This window comes from Andrographis paniculata, unplaced genomic scaffold (assembly GCF_009805555.1).
Source record: "Andrographis paniculata isolate CXL003 unplaced genomic scaffold, ASM980555v1 Contig55END, whole genome shotgun sequence".
Classification (NCBI taxonomy): domain Eukaryota; kingdom Viridiplantae; phylum Streptophyta; class Magnoliopsida; order Lamiales; family Acanthaceae; genus Andrographis; species Andrographis paniculata.
The window spans coordinates 1,053,345-1,073,168 of NW_026137590.1; the positions used below are offsets into that span (position 1 = coordinate 1,053,345).

At 33.9% G+C, this 19,824-nt stretch overlaps 2 protein-coding genes across 2 annotated transcripts; one reads left to right on the top strand and one right to left on the bottom strand.

Moving 5' to 3' along the window:
* Nucleotides 1-37: 37 nt before the first annotated feature.
* LOC127256171 (tripeptidyl-peptidase 2) lies at nucleotides 38-10,521 on the top strand. Its single transcript, XM_051282022.1, has 34 exons — nucleotides 38-506; nucleotides 668-746; nucleotides 1,304-1,377; nucleotides 1,475-1,584; nucleotides 1,674-1,754; nucleotides 2,182-2,268; nucleotides 2,362-2,504; nucleotides 3,483-3,633; nucleotides 3,719-3,841; nucleotides 4,513-4,596; nucleotides 4,784-4,971; nucleotides 5,048-5,222; nucleotides 5,290-5,411; nucleotides 5,501-5,580; nucleotides 5,706-5,764; nucleotides 5,973-6,127; nucleotides 6,255-6,433; nucleotides 6,686-6,798; nucleotides 6,899-7,069; nucleotides 7,165-7,293; nucleotides 7,381-7,481; nucleotides 7,575-7,692; nucleotides 7,799-7,878; nucleotides 7,966-8,038; nucleotides 8,113-8,198; nucleotides 8,284-8,335; nucleotides 8,430-8,564; nucleotides 8,654-8,725; nucleotides 8,820-8,912; nucleotides 9,046-9,141; nucleotides 9,258-9,356; nucleotides 9,464-9,556; nucleotides 9,673-9,855; nucleotides 10,207-10,521. The coding sequence occupies exons 1-34, from the start codon at nucleotides 188-190 to the stop codon at nucleotides 10,363-10,365; spliced, it is 4,062 nt and encodes a 1,353-aa protein (XP_051137979.1). The 5' UTR covers nucleotides 38-187; the 3' UTR covers nucleotides 10,366-10,521.
* Nucleotides 10,522-13,390: 2,869 nt separating this feature from the next.
* LOC127256378 (cytokinin hydroxylase) lies at nucleotides 13,391-17,448 on the bottom strand. Its single transcript, XM_051282355.1, has 4 exons — nucleotides 17,130-17,448; nucleotides 16,808-17,037; nucleotides 15,816-16,421; nucleotides 13,391-13,924 (listed from the first exon to the last, which is right to left on the bottom strand). The coding sequence occupies exons 1-4, from the start codon at nucleotides 17,404-17,406 to the stop codon at nucleotides 13,499-13,501; spliced, it is 1,539 nt and encodes a 512-aa protein (XP_051138312.1). The 5' UTR covers nucleotides 17,407-17,448; the 3' UTR covers nucleotides 13,391-13,498.
* Nucleotides 17,449-19,824: the final 2,376 nt, after the last annotated feature.

The following is a 19,824-nucleotide window of genomic DNA, read 5'->3' on the forward strand; positions in this document are numbered from 1 at the left end:
AATCCTAATAACCAAAGTCTCACAGATAAGGTTACAGCACAAATACCAAATTCAGCAGAGCATAGAAAGCTCCGCCGTGACGCCAGTCTCCCAGTCCACCTGCGCCACCGCACTCCCTCCACCGCGCCGGCGGCCGGAAATTCCCAAAACGCCCCTGCCAAAGAAGCCAACCCAACCATCGAATCATATGCGAAGCCCATTATGGCACTCTATAAATACTCCTGCCATCATTTTCCAATCACTCCATCTCTCTCTCACTCCGAAAAACCTCGCGAATTCTAGAGAGAGAGAGTTCACTCACGCTGTTTCCGCCTCCAGAATTCGAATCAGCAGTTTGAGGACAAGGGCGATGCCTTCTGGCGGGGAGAATGGTGCCCTAACGAATTTCAAATTGAACGAGAAGACGTTTCTTGCTTCACTCATGCCGAAGAAAGAGATTGCCGCTGACCGCTTCGTTGAAGCTCACCCTGACTACGACGGCCGCGGCGCCATTATTGCGATTTTTGGTGCGTGTTAGTGTTTGATTTGTCTGCTAATTTTAATTTTTTGGTTTTCGAAATTTTGGTTTCATTTTTTTTGGGGGGAAGTGAAGATTTGGCTTGATTTGATCTTAGGATTTTGAAATCTTTTGTTTATGATGTGTTTTTTTCTCGTCGATTCCTGTCAGATTCCGGCGTGGACCCTGCCGCCGCTGGGTTGACGGTGACTTCAGATGGGAAGCCGAAGGTTTTGGATGTCATTGATTGGTAAGTGGATGAGATTTGTAGGGAAATTTTGATGAATTGGAGTTCTTGTGACGATGAATTTCAGTGCAGTAATGAATATTTGTTAGAAAATTTGGGGATTTTTGCCTTTTTCTCGTTTATGGAATTTCTGAAATAGGAATTGGATTTCTTGTTCTTCTTGTAAAGTTTAAAAGTTGAAGTATTTATTGGCTATTTCAATTTGTTTTCAAATGGAAATTGAGGGATTGGAGTTCTTGCAATGATGAATTTCAGCGCAAGAATGCATTTTTAAAGACCAGTGTTTCTTTTTGGTCTGAATTGGTTTTGGAAGTTTGGGTTTTTGATTTAAATAATGCCCGATGTCGAGGAAAAAGTTCAATTTTTTCGTGGAAATGTCCAAATAGTAAAAATCTTTGTAAAATCTGAAAAGGAGCAATCAAGTTTAAGAATTTTTTTGGATCTATTGATTTTCTTTTGGAATTGGAACTCGGATTCTTCTTCGAATGGTTTAAAGTTGGAGTCTTCATTGGCAATTTCGATTTTCTTTAACTCCTTTTTTCAACGATTTGTTGTGATAGCACTGGGAGTGGAGATATAGACACATCAACTATTGTTAAGGCAGATGATAATGGCTGCATTCAAGGGACTTCAGGTGGTTTAATGATTCTTACTTTTCTTGATGAACTTATTTTTGCTTTGGAATAACTCTCTGTTCGATTTTTAATGACTTCCACTGTGAAATCTATCAGGAAATAGTTTGATCGTTAATTCTTCGTGGAAGAATCCATCTGGAGAATGGCATGTTGGGTCAAAATTGATTTACGAACTGTTCACGCAAACCTTGACAGATCGCTTGAAGGTAACCAGCCCGGATAGGTTATTGATGAAATTAAACATGACTTAAAAGATTGTTTGTTTCTCTTTATATTCGGTTTCCGTTTTTTGCAGAAAGAGAGGAAGAAAGTTTGGGACGAGAAGAATCAGGAAGCCATAGCCGAGGCTGTAAAGCAGCTTGATGAATTTGACACGGTATTATTAAGCAAATAGTTTATGCACTTAGCGTGTGTTTGTTTGGTGGTTTGAATTTTGAGTTTTGATTTGAATAGGAAAAATTTTGAATTGGAATAATTCTATGATGGAATATAAATATTTTGAATGTAAAATTGATTTTTAGTATAATATAAAAAATGAAAAACAAGTATTTGATTTGATGTTTTTAGGAAAAGTTTGAGTGAATAGTAGAAATCCTAAGAAATCCGCCAAATAAACACACCTTAATGAATTTCGGTATCTCTCTGGAAACTTCTCGTATGGTAGAGTTCGAGAATATGTTGATTGAAAGAAAATTCTTTTCTTATCGAGCATAAATAAGGAATTTATTTCAGTGCTTTAAACTTTTGTGTTGTTGGCTTATATCTTTCTAAGCTTTTTGTTCTCGGTGATGTGTAACCTGTAGAAGCACACAAAGGTCGATGATGTGAACTTGAAAAGGAATCGTGAAGATCTCCAAAATAAAGTTGATCTTCTGCGCAAACATGCGGATGTAATGATTCTTTTTTTTTGGTTTATTATGTCCCTATGATATTCGTTATTCAGAATAGGCTTGTTTGTTCTAATTATTTGTCTTTTTTTATAGAACTATGAAGATAAAGGACCGGTTATCGACGCTTTTGTATGGCATGATGGAGAAGTTTGGAGGGCGGCGCTTGATACACAAGGACTTGAGAATGAACCGGGATGTGGGAAGCTTGCCGACTTTGTTCCTCTTACTAATTATAGGTACTCAATCTACTATCGTAAACTTTTTTTGCATGTGTATTATCTCTGTTGTAAGTTATTTAAATTGTCTGACTTTACATGTCATATATATATATATATGCATATGTGGGAATATATTGATCATACATATTTGGCGGTGTAGTTCAAAGGTTAAATTATATTCTCTTTGTCCACGGACAATAGGTTCATTTAGGCTTTGTTCTTTTTGCACTCGATTTTAGTTTTTTTTTGTTTTTACTATGCAACCTACGCCGTTTTTAATAGGGTTTGGATTTTGTGTTTAGGATTTGAATAATAAAAATTTTAGTATAATATAGAAAATAAAAAATAGGTGTTTGATTTGTTTTTTGTTGAGAGAAAAATTTTGGTGAATAATAAAATCTTGAGAGAAAAGCCACAAAAGAACACACCTTATATTTCGGAGATAGTTTTTAAGTACACACACGAAAAAAATAACATTTGTAACGGAACTTAAGGACGATGGCGTTAGCTATGTGAACTTTAGGGGTGAAATTTAATAAATTTTGTCCCTAATGTCATTAGTAACGGAAAAAGTGGATTTAGAGATAGAAAATTTTCGTTACAAGAATTCTATTTTCTTTTGTAGTGATAAAGACCAAAATACACTTAGATTGCAAGGCCACACGTAACAAAGAATGCGCTTACAATTGGGTATTTTGATACTTTCATGCAAAATGATAAGATACTATTTTGAGGTTACACTTACTGAATAGGAAAACTTGTCTATCATTTACGGACGTCATAAATAAAAAAAATGTGTATTATTACCTGACGGGGAGAGAGTACAACTTTGTATATTAATTTGCTCTTTGATGATGCAATGGAAGTATTTCCTGGTGTGCATATCCCTAATGTTCGGCATTCTTTCATTGACTCCTAGTATCTTGAATAAATCATCTATCCGGCAGCATTTAAATTAGTAATTTTCATCTTTTTATCTCGTTCTTTTCTTTGTAGGATTGAAAGGAAGTATGGCGTCTTCAGCAAGTTAGATGCATGTACAGTCGTCCTTAATATATACAACGAAGGCAACGTTTTGAGCATTGTTACAGACAGTTCTCCTCATGGTACTCATGTCGCTGCTATCACATCTGCTTTCCATGAAAAGGTAACTAAGATTCGAGATAGAGTCGCTAAGCATGAAGCCATTCACTGCAATGTATTCGAATTTTTACCTGACGGTGCATTTTTAGGATTCTGTCCTAAATGGAGTTGCCCCCGGAGCTCAGTTGATATCATGCAAAATCGGAGATTCACGATTAGGTTCAATGGAAACTGGAACAGGCTTGGTTCGAGCTTTGATTGCAGCCGTCGAGGTAGGCTTTACTCTTAATTTTGTTTATTGCAGAATTTATCGCTAATTACAGTCCAATACACCATACTGTTGAGTCAGTTGTCTTGGAATGTTTGTTGTTGCTCATAGGGGTGGGAAAAAAGTATTGAATATACTGAAAATTTTGGCATCTACTTTTTCGGTACGGTAATGATGAGTTTGTTCACTTAGTATTTTTGGATGAATTTGTTTTTAATCTTAGATAAGAGTAAATAAAGTATATATATTATATGTATTGTGTTAATATGATGATATATTGTATTTATATAATATTGATATAAAATCATGCTACAGAAAAAATATTGGATGAACAAATGAGATATATAGTTTGACATTTTTCGTATATGCCAAAATGTTGGAATAATTTAGGTATTTTTTGTATTTCGGTATATACCTAAAATATCGTATACCATTTTAATATTTGATATCTTGGTATATATTGATAATTTGGTATATTATACAAAAATTATTATTTTTAATTTCAGTATTTTGTTATAAAACAATATATATCAATACCATATGGATTATTCGGTATCCTGAATTATCGGTATGGTGCTGTATATATATTCATATATGTCATACCGAATTTTCAGTATATTGAATTTTCAATAGGTAGCTGTTCACAATCTTGATTTTTCTACATTTCTTATGCAGCACAAATGCGACCTTATCAATATGAGTTACGGGGAAGCTACTTTGTTTCCAGATTATGGTCGCTTCGTTGATTTGGTAAACGAGGTAAGACATTTGTGTATTTGTTAAAAATGACTGAATTAGTTTAACTTCTTCATCGAAAAACTGCACTAGTTGAAAAATATCTCCATACTAACAAATTTTCTCAAATAGTTTTATTCGGACAAGGTTGTCGCAGCCCCGTGTCATGTCCCGTTTAACCCGTTTGATTTTAACTGCTTCCATCATTTAGGTAGTCAACAAGCATCGAATAACATTTATCAGCAGCGCCGGAAACGAGGGACCTGCACTGAGCACTTTGGGTGCACCAGGCGGTACAACGTCAAGCATAATCGGAATCGGAGCATACGTCTCTCAAGCAATGGCTGCAGGAGCCCACAACTTAGTTGAAGCACCTCCCGAAGGCCTCGAGTACACCTGGTACGTATTAATTTCAGGTTGTTCTGATTCCAGCTCCGACATTTTTGGCTACTGCAAGAATTTGTTACTTTTGTAGGTCTAGCAGAGGTCCGACGGCTGACGGTGATCTTGGAGTTACGATAAGCGCTGCTGGTGGCGCCATGGCTCCTGTTCCGACGTGGACGCTTCAACATCGTATGTTTATGAATGGAACTTCAATGTCGTCCCCCTGTGCTTGCGGAGGGGCTGCGCTTCTTATTAGTGCAATGAAGGTTGTTTCTCGATTTAATTCCGGCTCCATTTTTGTTGTGGTTGTGATATAATTTATACGATTTTCAGGCTGAAGGGATTTCTGTGAGTCCTTATATTATTCGGGAGGCTCTTGAGAATACGACTGTTCCTGTTGGTGGTTCTCCCGAAGATAAACTATCTTCCGGGCACGGGCTAATGCAAGTCGACAAGTTAGGTTCACGACTCTATGGTTCTAATTTGGGCGATTAGATTAGATGAGCTCGCTGATTTTGGATTCTTTTAAATGATTTCATGACAGGGCCTATGAGTACATTCAAAAGATTCGTGACGTCCCGCCTGTTAGGTATCAAATAAAGATCACTCGATCTGGAAAAGCAAGTGGGTAAACCATCCTCTGTATTTTTTCCCAACATGATTTGAATCTTTTGCTTTTAGATTTGTAAATTTGTTATTCATCGATTGGATCGTGTGTATTTGTATCTAACATATTCTTTCGTTTGCAGCGCCTACTTCACGAGGCATCTATCTCAGGGAGTCTTCTTTGTGTCAACAATCATCCGAGGTTCGAAAATTTGCTTCCAAAGTTGCAGTTTTTTGTTTTTTACTTCACCAGTTCTTTTATATATCGGTTTTATTCATCATAAGCTCTATAGGGCTCACGTTTTCGAACACATAAATCAAATGTCTCTATTTATTGTAAATTCATTTTTATTTGTTTATTTACATTCTTCTTTGTCGGGGATGGGTAGCTGACGATTCTGTTTTCGTAGTGGACGGTTAAAGTCGAACCAAAGTTTCACGATGATGCAAGTAACTTAGATCAAATTGTTCCTTTCGAAGAATGTGTTAAGTTACATTCTACTGGAGAATCTGTGGTCAAAGCTCCTGAGTTTCTTCTCTTAACACATAATGGCCGCGAGTTCAAGTGAGTTTGTGTCTCTAAGTCCTGACTCCTTTTAGTTTACTAAATCTTCTCATATTGGTTGTTATATATACAACTTTCTCTTCTATTTATGCTAAAATTGTGTATACGTCGATTGTTCTTTTTCCAGCATAATTGTAAATCCCAGCACTCTCGGCGCCGGTTTACATTATTACGAAGTGTATGCATTAGATTCGAAATGTCCTTGGCGAGGTCCTCTCTTTCGAATTCCTATTACTGTCACAAAGCCTCAACCTGTGACAAGTGATCCACCAGTTGCTGTATTCAGATCGATGCCTTTTGTCCCGGGTACGATATCATCTAAATAAACTGTTCGAAGATACCTTTATTGATTTCAGCTTCTTTAGTTTATATATATATATATAAATGTTGATCTTCGATAAATGGGGCTATTCAGTTTGTCTTATCTTTCATTAATCTTGTATTAAAATGTTTTCGGATTGAAGTTTGTTGTTCACTAGCTAAAATTTTATTTTATTTTTGTACATATCTCCTAATTAGTACGATTGCTTAGTTCTTCGCTTTCTTCCTTCGATGCAGGCCACATCGAACGCAGATTCGTTCAAGTACCGATTGGCGCCACCTGGGTCGAGTTGACCGTGAGAGCATCCGGTTTCAGTTCAGCTCGAAGATTTTTCATAGACTCTGTTCAGGTAGAAAATTTCGGGACAAAATTCCGCCCACATTTTATCCATCTCAATCTCTTCAATGGGGACATAATCTCGATTTTTTTCGACATCTTGTGATGTACAGCTCTCTCCCCTCAAAAGACCCGAGAAATGGGAAAAGGTTGTCATATTTTCTTCTCCGTCGTCCAAAAACTTCGCCTTTTCTGTCGAGGGTGGAAGGACCATGGAACTTGTGATCGCGCAGTTTTGGTCGAGTGGCGTTGGAAGCCACGAGACAACCAGCGTCGATGCTGAGGTAATAATTTTCCTAACGTTAGGATCGATATTGGTAAATACTTTTGAAAAATTAAAATATTATCTTATTTATCGACTTCAATCCAAAATCCCCAGATAGCATTTCACGGCGTTATTGCCAACAAAGAGGAGATTATACTCGACGGTAGCGAAGCTCCTGTACGTATCGATGCTGAGGCTCTCGTCTCGTTGGAAAGGCTCGCCCCTGCAGCTGTACTAAACAAGGTATAGAATTACGATTGCCGTCGCTTCTTTTGTTTATATGACTGCCAAACTTTGTTTTTTTTTTTTAACTTTTACTCGTTCTCGCAGGTCAGAATTCCATATCGTCCTGTCGACGCTAAACTCAGCACGCTTTCAGGATCCCGGGACAGACTACCCTCCGGCAAACAGACTATGGCCCTCATATTAACGTCAGTTTTTTGCTTTTCGATAAAAAAAAGATAACGATCTACCATTGTCGCATGTACTGTTGTTTGACGGAGCTTTCTCCCGTGACGTTGCAGATACAAGTTCAAACTTGAAGAGGGCGCCGAAGTACAACCGTATCTTCCCTTGTTGAACAATCGGATATATGATAATAAGTTCGAGGCGCAATTTTATATGATTTCAGACACGAACAAGGTACGTTGTTGTTGTTGCCGCCAATATTTCTTCTTGTGATTCTAATGTCGCTCGTCTCTACCGTTGGTCTCCTCTGAAAACCTTAATTTTTGATCGTAATACATAGCGTGTATATGCAACGGGTGATGTTTATCCAAAAGCTGCCACACTTCCAAAGGGTGACTACACTTTACAGCTTTACTTAAGGTACGTCGATCTTACATTTTTTTTTAATTTTTTTTTCAATCGATCTGATGAACAGAGTATTTGAAAGACTAACTGTGGCGATTCCAGGCATGACAATGTGCAGTGTTTGGAGAAGATGAAACAGTTGGTGTTATTCATCGAGAAAACCTTGGATAGCAAGGTAACGAAATTGTCGAGCAGTAACTCTGATTCGTAACATTATTAATTCGACTCCATTATAATTTCCGACTACAGGACTCCGTTCGATTGAGCTTCTATTCGCAACCTGACGGCCCAGTGATCGGTAATGGAAGCTTCAGTTCTTCGGTTTTGATTCCGGGGTATGCTTTTAAATTACGATAATTTTTCGTCGCTGGGTTTCCATTTTTTAACTCATGGGGTCTATTGTTTTCTTATTGATGATAGGTCCAAGGAAGCATTTTATGTTGGCCCTCCGTCGAAAGATAAGCTCCCAAAGGTTTCGATCCTCACAAAATCTTATAATCAATTATTCAACGGATATTCGTACACGATAAGTCGATATTGAATACTGAATTTTGCTATACTAACAGGGGATTGCTGCTGGCTCTGTATTGGTCGGGTCGATTTCGTATGGAAGAGTTTCCTTCGAGGTTAACGATGAGGGAAAGAATCCCGAAAAGAACCCCGCATTTTATAGCATTTCGTATATAGTTCCGCCAGCTCAGGTGATTAAATTCGTCGTTTTGGTTCGTGGATACATTTTTTTATTACGGCGTGTTTTTATAGACTCAAAGAAAATTCGTGATTTCGACAGATTGATGAGGACAAAGGTAAAGACACTTCTTCTAGTTGCGCCAAAACGGTCTTGGAACAGATTAACGAGGAGGTACCTTTGTCGGATTTCATATATTCGAATGTTTACGCCATCCGTAACGATTTCAGAGCCTATTTGAATTTCTGCGGCTCTTACTTTCGATCAGGTCCGAGATGCCAAAATTCGGGTCTTGTCGAGCCTAAAATTAAGCACCGAAGAGGAACGTTCGGATTGGAAAAAGTTGTCGGACTCTCTTAAGGTAAACGATTTTGTAATTTCTTACCTAATGCAATCCTTACATTCGCCACTCGGTATATCATTGATTGCTGTATATCCGACATTTGTTTTTGGTATCATTTAAACGCTGAATTTCTTTCGATGACTCTTGGCAGTCGGAATATCCAAAATACACTCCATTGCTCGCAAAAATATTGGAAGGTTTGGTATCTCAGAACAATGTCGAAGACAAAACTCGCCACTACGAGGAGGTAATAATCGCAATTGCGCCTGCTTTTCTTGACACAGTTTCTTACAATTCTTCTTTGATTACAGTCAAGGCTCTCTCTCTCGATTAATCGGATAATGCGCATTTGTTTTCTTCCAGATTATCATTGCTGCAGATGAAGTTATCAAAAGTGTCGATACAGATGAGTTGGCGAAATATTTTGCGCTCAAATACGACCCCGAAGACGAGGGCGCAGAAGTGAGCTTCCACCACTGCTTTATAAATATACACTGTGATTTTCTTCGTAATTACTGTACTAACGGTTTGTGTTTTGTCCTGAAAACGCCCTTTCGAAATCAATCCAGAAGCTGAAGAAGAAAATGGATGCCACTCGCGACCAATTCACCGAAGCTTTATATCAAAAAGGGTTGGCTTTAGCTGAAATCAAATCATTGAAGGTCGAAATTTATGAACATTTTGTGTTTCTACGATAACAGCGAATCGTTTAAATATGAAAGACCTTTGGTTTTAGTTGTTCACTAACTTCAGTTTGGCGATCCGATCTGTGTTGCAGGGTGAAAAAGTGGAAGAAAAGGAGGGTACGGAAGCGACATCAGATTCTAGCGCGGTCGAGAAAGATCCGTTCGAAGAAAATTTCAAAGAACTTAAAAAATGGGTGGATGTGAAATCCGCGCGATACGGAACCCTCTTTGTAATACGCGAGAGGCGTAAAGGGCGTTTTGGTACCGCGCTAAAGGTATCCCAAATTATTTACCTGTGGTTTGAAAAATTTTACATTATTTTCCCTCATGGTAGAGAAACTGTCCAATATTATTTTATATTTTCAAAAATATTGCACGGAATTCCTTGAGCATTTAAAGTTAATGGGTTTGTGGAGGTTTTTGCTATTGAAGACCGGACTTTGAGGAATTCTGTGTAATATTTTTTAAAATACGAGGATATATCGTGCAATTTGTAGACAATGAGGGGAATAAGTAAATTATACGTAGTTATGCTTTATATATATATATATATATGCTCTAAGCTGACCTTAGAGTCGAGACTCGATCAGACATCCTTAAAAATGTACGTTCGTTCGATCAAACAGGTTCTGACGGACATGATCCAAGACGACGGGCAGCCTCCTAAGAAGAAATTCTACGAGCTGAAGCTTTCATTGCTGGAGCGAATCGGGTGGCGCCATCTGGTGGCGCGCGAGAAGGAATGGATGAACGTCCGGTTCCCGGCGAAGCTACCGCTTTTCTGAGATCGGTTTCTGTAAGAACACTGCCGTGGTTTCATGCTTCATTTCTTCCTTAAAAGATTAACAGAACGACGATGAAGCTGTTATAATTTAAATGAATCTTGTCGGATTTTTATTAATTTTGATTTCATGGTTAAAGTTCTACTTTTTAAAATCCAATTTCCAAATTTTATAATCAAATAGACCAATGTTTTCGAAATTCGTTAGGCTTTTCTAATCGTTTGGGTTTGTTTATTTGCGTTATGTAGCTTTTGTTTTTACTATTTATAGATAATTAATTTATTATTTTCAGAAAATCTTTGTTCCATGATTCCATGCCAATTCAATATATATATTTTTAATAGATTAAGAAATATGATTCCAAGCAAAAATATAAATTATAAGCATGATTAAATTTATTTTTGAAAAATATCAGCTATATTAAAATTATTTTAATTATATATTCAATAAATGTCTACATAAATGAGAAATACCGACACATGTGGTGCATGTCGTGTTGGGTTAAATCCCGCAACCTCGTGCTTAGTTGCCATCAATATCTATAAAACAACAAAGAAAATGAAATTTAGTCATAGTCGTAGATAATTTTAAAGTCTAATATACCTTTTTATATATATATATATATATATAAAACTAAAACTCAAAAATTGTACATATTACAAATACGATAATTAAAATAATTATAAATTAAAATTAAGTTAAGTTATGTCCTTTTTAGCTACATGAGACTTAAATTGATAAATCTTAATTTGAACAAAATCAAAATTGATAATCATGATATAGAATGAGATCAAAAATAATTTTTACTCTACAAAATTCATACTATAAAATTAAAGGTGTTTGTTTGTTTTTATTATTATTATTATTATTTCAAATAAAAAAATTTATTATTTAGTCCGAATTTTAATAAATATTCACAAATTTATCTAAATCTAAAAAAATATACAGCCACTTGTTAGGGTTGATTGCGAGAATTGCTTAAATAATTGTCTGCCACTGCACGCACATGTACTGTTTGTTCCAAATTACTGTGTTTCTGGTGAATCATGTGCTCATAATCAAAAACATCACGTGCTGTAACTTGACTGTTGATTAATTAAAAGTTCCTACTGAGTTACGTGATGTACTTTTATTACTCCATCCGTCTCATATACAGATACCGTGTCTGTAGACACGGTATTTTAGCAGTATTAGTGAAAATAATTATTTTATAATATAAATTAAAATTAAGATAACTAATTAATTTAATTAAAATTAAAAAAAAATAAAATTAAAAAATTTAAAATGAGATTAAAGTGTGTAATCATTTTCCAAAAAAAGAAAATGACATGGTATGTGAGACGGACAGAAACGGCAACGTAGACATAATATCTGCAACGGAGGGAGTATTTTGTTATTATCCAGTAATTTTATTTTTTTCAAAAAATATTATACCAAATTTCTTTTTTTCTAAAAAAAAAATATTAAATCCAATATACAATATTTTACTATTTTAATAATAATTATAATTTTTATTAAACAAATTATTAAACATAATATTTATAAAGATATATATATGCTTATTAAATATAAAAATATTAATTTAGTTTTTTTAAAAAAAAAAAAAAAGATTATCGAACGTTTTCGAACAAGTTCGAATTCGTTCTTAAATATAATAAGCCAAAATCTATATTTGTGTTCCGCACGTTTTAACTTAATCGAACAAGTTCAGACGAGCCAAACTCGCGAATTGTTCATTTATTTTATAGCTCTACACTTGCGCCTGTTCTTAATTTGTAAACTTTACTACATATATACGAAGCTATAAAAATGTAGACTACGTAAATAAATTAATATAAAGACATTTTTATGGACGTACGAGTTGGAATCCTCAACTACCAAATACAACAGTCCCCACAACTAATACAAGAAAATATCAATTTTGCAACGAGATTTTTTAGTTTTTAAATTTACTTTTTCCATTATTTATGATATTAGAGATGAAATTAGGGATGAAATTACATTAAATACGTAAATTTTAAAGACGAAATTCCGTTACAAATATACTATTTTTTTTTGTAGTGAGCTTCGATATCCATGGAATACATATACACACAATATATATATAATTACACACATCAAAACTCTCCAAACCCCAACAAAATCCAAACACAAAAGAGAAAACAAAAATCAAACTTATCTCAAAATTCAAATAAAAATCAAACCCAAACTCAAATCCCCCAACCCCGTCGAAAGAAACACACCCTAAGTTTCTTATTTTTAGATTAAAAAAAGTGTTTAATAGGATCATTTTTTGAGAAAAAAATATGACCAATAGTGTGACCTCAAACAAACAAATCCTAAAACAAAAAAGGACAAAGGGCGTGTTCTTTTTCGAAAATTTTGTACACAATTTTTCAAAAAAAAATATATATTATATATATTCATTATTTCTTATTATCTTTTCAAATTATTTTACAAAATCAACACATTCAAAGAACAATTTGGATGTGCTTACTTCCAATTTTTTATTACATTATTCTCCTCATAAAATATCTAAAATACAAAAAATAATAAAATAAAATACTCCTCTCTCTCAACCACTTTTACCATTTTTGTCTATGTCACAACTCAAAACAACTATTTCCAAATTATAATATAATTAATCATATTTAAATACCCAAATACTCTTTCAATTTACTTGTGAGGTTTTGATTTTGGTTTTAGATTTTGATTTTGAATAATAAAATTTTGAATTGAAATAGTAGTTTGATGTGATATAAATATGTATTGATGTGATGTTTTGAATGTAAAATTAAATTTTAGTGTAATAAAATAAATAAAAATTGGATGTTTGATTTGATATTTTTGGAGAGAAAATAAAATTAAAATAGTAAAATCAGACGTAAAATCTTACAAGTAAACAGAATTTTTTTTTATTATTATTATAAAAGATAAAAAAATATCAAAATTATCTTACACACTGACCAATCAAATCCAATTATTTCATAATCTATTACAAAAACATAAAAAAGTACATTGAATTGGAACAAAAAAAAATATATATATATATCTAATAACACTTGGACAATTTCCAATAACTAACCCTAAGAAGTCTTTATCACTAAAACAACACATATAGCTAAAAATTAAGTTTTTAGAGAGGTTTAAAAATAAGAGGCAATCCATGCATGGGCCTAAGTGAGAGCATAATGGAAGGGGAATGTGTGTATTTTGGGGACAATGAGAATGAGAATCTTGTGAGTATCATGGTTAGGACAATCTTGTACTCCATCATCGACAAGTTCCTTCCTACACACATTCTTCCTCCGAACCCGAACGGCAAATACCCCATCTTGTGTCCGCACCCGCCGTAGATGTCCCCGTCGAACCTCTCGGGTTTGAACTCGTTCACGTCTCCCCCCCATAGGGCCTCGTCGTGGTGCATCGACACCACGTCGATCCATATGTTGGTCCCGTTCGGGATCACCCGGCCCCCCACCCGGATCTCGTGCCTCGTCTGCCGTTGGATGTTGGGGGCCGGGGAATATAGTCGGAGAACTTCGTTCATCACCCATCCCATCTGTAAAAAGATATATATAAAAAATTGTTGATAAAAGAATTTTAAATTAATTAAATATTAAAATTTTATGTTAATTAATAATCGAATCCAACAAAATTATTCGATCTGCTCAGGACTACTCTACTTAGAGAGTTAAAGAAAATGATAAATAGAACTGTCTGTGGAGCTGGGGTCCCGGGAGTCATCAAGAATGGTTGGTCGGTTAAACCGCGGTAATTCTTGGGAGCACCCGGGACTCCCATGTTGAATCGCAATGGACCTCAGGTCCCATGAATATCTATATGAAGTTATATAACCATTCTGTATGTCAAAAAGGGTATCCTCATGCTGTAAATAAAACTAATACCTAAGTCCGGCCCATTACGTTAGAATGTTAAAAAGGGTATCCTTAAGCTGTAATGAATTATAGCACGTGGATCACGTGTTTTATGTTAGTGAATATTTGGTAATAATACTCCGCTATTTAGTACTCCCTCCGTCCCAAATACCGTGTCTGCTATACTGTAGACACAATATTTTAGGAGGGGTGTAATTAGTAGATAATTAAGAATGTATTAGTGAAAATAATTATCATATAATATAAATAATTATAAATTAAGATTAAGATAACTAATTAGTTTAATTAAAATTTTAAAAAATTTAAAATGAGATTAAAGTGTGTAATTATTTTCCATAAAAGGAAAATAACATAGTATGTGAGACGGACAGAAACGACAACGTGGACATGGTATATGGGACGGAGGAAGTACTAACAAATTGCCCATTACAGTGCTAATTAAAACAATAAGACTAATAATTAAATTATCTTGCTTACGTGGAGACAACCGCCCCCATCCCCAATCAAACTTTCAAACCCTTTTTAGACCAAACCCTAAATCAAATTCTCCCCAACTACAACATGCATGCACAATAATAATAATAACGACAATAATAAAATAAATAATAAAACATGCATGCACGACCATATTTGTAGTTTCCTTTACGTCTATTTTGGAAGTATTTTCAAATTAAAGATGGTTTCAAAAATAGTAAAAACTTCAATAAAAATAGTTAAAGATGGTTTAAAAAATAGTATAAATTTCAATAAAAATAGATATTTGAAGTGATCACTACAAAAAAATATCAATTTTGTAACAAAATATTTTTGTCTATAAATCCCCTTTTTTCGTTACTAAAGACACTAGATACGAAATTAAAGAGAAAATTGCGTTAACTACACACACTTTACAAACGGAATTCCGTTACTAATATACTATTTTTTGTACCGGATATAATTAATAAAATTAGAGGCGCAGATCAAATCAACACGATACTAATTTGATTTGATGAGTGTTTATGTGATTGGATCAATATATCACATGAAATCATATAATATTTATTTTATATGCTAAATGATAACATAACATATGTTGTATCATAAATATGCTATGATGGTATTAGTATATAATATATCCTGATTACCTTGATGTGATATACTGCCTAAATCAAATCAGCACTACTCGCAGTCTAAAAGTAGATATTCGATACATTTTTTATTAGTTACTCCCTTCTTCGTCCATTTAATAAGTTTACATTTACTTTTTGCGTCATTATAATTAATATTAAATATATTCTTATAGTTATATTATTTTTTATACAAATGTCATTATATTTGTATTATAAAACGCTAATAGAAGTATTTTTGTTTTTTTTTCTTTTGATTTGTACTAAGTTTTGATATAATAATTAATATTCAAATATCAACCTAAAAAAATAAATATAAATATTTTAAATGGACCGAGGTAGTATTTTTTTTTTTTTTGTAAATATAATTGTTGTAGAATAAATAATGCCAAAAATTATTTGAAAATAAAGCATAAATAATTAAATAAATAAAGCATAAATTTGTTACCTTCTTGAGGCCAACAAGCCTTGTGGCATCCACCCCCCCACCCCCACCTCCACCCACCTCCCTAACCTCCTCCCTCAGCTGGTCTTGCCACTCCCGGTGCACCGCCAGCATCAGCAACGTCCACGTCAGCAACAAAGCCGTCGTCTCGTGGCCGGCGAAGAAGAAAGTCTTACACTCATCCACCAGCTCCTTCGCCGTCAGCCGCCGCTTCTTGCCGTCCTCCGCCATCAAAAGCCCCAAAAGATCCTTTTCGCGCGGCGGCACCGCCAATCTGGCGGCGATTATGGAGCGTAGGAGGGCGTCGATCTCCCGGCCGAGGAGTTTCGACTTTAGATATTCCTTAGAGTTGAAAAAATTGCCGAAAGGCACCCCCACGTGGCGCGCCGACTTGAAGAGCGTCGTTTGCATCTCCCGAAGCTTCTCGATCACCTTTTTCCCCTTCTCGTCGCCCGCCCCGAAGCTCGTCCGCGCGATGATCTCACCGGCCGTCGCCACGATCTCCGCCTCCACGTCGATCTCTGCCGCACCGCCGCCGCCGGAGTTTATTAGGGCGGCCCATTTATCCATCATGTTTGTCACCGAGTCCACCATTAAGCTTGACATTGCCTATCATCAATAATATTATCCCTCATGATTTATAGTAAAATAAAAATTGTCGTGATTATATTTAATTTATCTTCTTCTTTTTTCTGTTTATTTTAGTTTTTGGTGTTACTTTTAATTAAGATATAATAGTCCTTTCCTCGTTCAATTATGTTTTTTTTTTTTCTATTTTTTTTTTTATGATATGGAAATTCTCAGCTGCTGTCCGAAAATAATAATACCCTGCAAATTAGACCCGATAAGACAAGTCACACTAGACTAGACGAACGATATTCGTTCAATTATGTTTTCCTACTTTTAAACATACATTGTAATATTCTCTGTCGGTCTTTTGAAATAAAAATTATAAGTATATATTGAATAATGATATGATTATAAGAGTAATGTACCTTCAAGTTGGGGTGGGTGAATGCGGGAGTAATGAGATGCCTATGCCTAAGCCAATCTTGGCCTTCCACCATAACCAAACCATTCCCAAACATGGGCTCTCTATCGTTCTTGAACACTTTAGGCTTCCCCCAACTCTTCCCTTGTATCCCCCCACACATCTCCTTCAAGAATTCTGCATCTGCCACGTACACAAACGCCTCTGTCCCCATCCAATACACAAATACCTTCCCTACAATTAATGAAACATTTAATTAATTAATATAATATTATATATATATATATCTATATAATTACAAAATAAGTAACACCATCATTTATTACCGTAGAGTTTCTGCCACTTGGAAAAGTACGGAAATGCAATGGAATGAATGTCGTTAAATTTTGGTGATGACGTGGCGGAATCTTGTTGGTCCGCCATTGTTGTTGTTTTCTTCTTCTTCTTCATTTGCTGTAAATTGCCCAGAGGAAACGTCGGGGTTGGACCCGAAAACCCATTTGATTTGAGCCTTTTTGAAACAAAGTAAGGCCAAATCCACCATGATAACACCACTCTCACCACCACCGCCGCCGCCGCCACCGCCGCCATTACCGCCGCCATCGGGAATTTTGAATTTGATTTATGGATGATAAGAAGACTAGGTTGATGAGTTGGTTTGGCTGAGTTCTGAGGAAATATGTCGAGGGTATTTATAGGCCACGGGGCTCCGCGTTTGTTCACATTATATTTTTGTAATATTTTTTTAAAAAGTATATATATATATATATTTAATATTTTAATATACAATTAATTGTTTTTTTTTATTATTTAAGAATATATATATATTATTATTATTACCATGCAAATGAACACACTTCGAGAACTACACATGTTTGACTTTCCAACTGACCTAGTTTGAATGTAATTAATTTATTAGTAATATTTTTCCATCACTTTTATTAGTAATATATATTATTAGCACATTCGTTGCAACTTGCATGACATGAATCGATTGTACTGTATTGTTTTTGTTTGGTCGGCCGCGGTTAAGGTGTTAATTAGATATAATAAAATTATATTGATAGTATAATAATATATATATATATAAAAGATAAAATAGAACTGATTGAACATATTAATATTGATATATTTTTATATATTATTTATTGTAATTTCATATATTGACACGGGCAATCAGCATGGTACTAATAAATTTTTAATAAATACTCAAATTGAAACGGTAGAATATAATGTATAAATTATTATCATATGTTATCAATTTATATATATATATATTATATGTTAATATTAGTTTATATTTCATATAATAATTAGGGTGTTCTATTTATTAATAGCAAACACCATGAATATGGTCAAATCGACAGTTAAAAATCGGGTAAAATAGAGGCTAATCAAAGTTCATAGTAATATCATCAAACCCTCTCTAGCCGAGAGGGATATAATTACTCAAATGAAGTTTTGCCTCGATGCCGTGGCTTGAACTTGAAAAGTTAAAAAAACATGACAAAATAGTTCATATTTATGATAAATAGTTCTATTTTACTCGCAACAGTATCTCCGTCCGGTTCTAAAGATCACATTTATTTTTTGTGTATTAATATTTTAATATTAATTATTATATTAAAATACAATACAAATCAAAGAAAAATGATTGAAAAAAAAATACTTCAAGTCTTATAATACTAATATAATAACATTCGCCCAAAAAATTATACAAATTAAAATATATTTTTAATTTTAAGTACAATGATACAAAAAATAAATTTAACCCCTAGAAGCTAACGGAGAAAGTATTATCTTACTCAAGATGAACCATAATCGTATCGAGCATGCCAAAACAAAAGATTTATTACAAAAGTAATACTCCCTCCTCCGTCCCAGATACCGTGTCTTCTACACTGTAGACACGGTATTTTAGGAGGGGTGTAATTAGTAGATAATTAAGAATGTATTAGTGAAAATAATTATCCTATAATATAAATAATTATAAATTAATATTAAAATAACTAATTAGTTTAATTAAAATTAAAAAAATAAAATTAAAAAATTTAAAATGAGATTAAAGTGTGTAATTATTTTCCAAAAAAGAAAAGTGACATGGTACGTGAGATGGACCGAAACGGCAACGTCGAGATGGTATCCGGGAGGATGGAGTATTTCTTTTAAGCCGTGAGTAAACCAATTACCATCAACAAAGGAACAGTTTATAAATGAATAATTTGTTTTATAATAAATTATACTTAAATTTAACAAATAACAAAAAAATAATAAAAGACTGAGATAAATTTGATAGAGATAAATGAATATATTCCAAGTCAAATTTTAATTACATAAATTTCATTCAGCTCAACTTTCAATCACTAACCAAACACATTTAAATTTTACTATTTTTAGTAATCAAAGTTTTCAAAGAAAATATATATATATATATATATATACTTATTAAGTTCCAGATTTCTACTAAAAAAATAATTATTTTTTATTATGTTTGTAAAAATAACCATACACTACTATTATAATATTTTTTATTTTTAGATAAATTACAAAAACATCGTTATATATACAATAAAGTTATATACTCCCTCTTCTATTTTAAATAGGCCCTCTGGGGTTCTGTAGGAAATTAATGAATAATACTCCATTCGTTCTATATTTATCTATCTATTTATTTTGTACGGAGTTTTATAAATATTAATATTATATTGAAATGTAGTAGAAATAAAGGTAAAAAGACTAAACTAATGTAATGACATTTATGTAATATATTGTAAATTATAAGGGTATTTCTAATGTTAAGTAGATAATACAATTACTAAAAAAGAAAATTGATACTTTGTTATGGGACGGACCAAGATGGAAAAATGGATAGATTGTTAAAGGACTGAGGGAGTGATATTTTATTACTCAGTGGAAGTGTGTAAGAGGTTTTGACATATTTTCTCATTATTTTTTTTTTTTATATGTAATAGTATATTTGTAATTTAAGTAAAAATTAAAAGTATTTTAGTATTAGCGTAC

Excerpts from the sequence above, each read along its gene's own strand:
- LOC127256171 (XM_051282022.1), top strand. The coding sequence starts at position 188 with ATGCGAAGCCCATTATGGCACTCTATAAATACTCCTGCCATCATTTTC. Across the intron at positions 4,972-5,047 it reads GAAGGCCTCGAGTACACCTG|GTCTAGCAGAGGTCCGACGG; the intron begins GTACGTATTAAT and ends TTACTTTTGTAG. Across the intron at positions 6,799-6,898 it reads TTTTCATAGACTCTGTTCAG|CTCTCTCCCCTCAAAAGACC; the intron begins GTAGAAAATTTC and ends TGTGATGTACAG.
- LOC127256378 (XM_051282355.1), bottom strand. The coding sequence starts at position 17,406 with ATGGCGGCGGTAATGGCGGCGGTGGCGGCGGCGGCGGTGGTGGTGAGA. Across the intron at positions 16,422-16,807 it reads TCACCCACCCCAACTTGAAG|GCAATGTCAAGCTTAATGGT; the intron begins GTACATTACTCT and ends TATTGATGATAG. Across the intron at positions 13,925-15,815 it reads GGCTTGTTGGCCTCAAGAAG|ATGGGATGGGTGATGAACGA; the intron begins GTAACAAATTTA and ends ATCTTTTTACAG.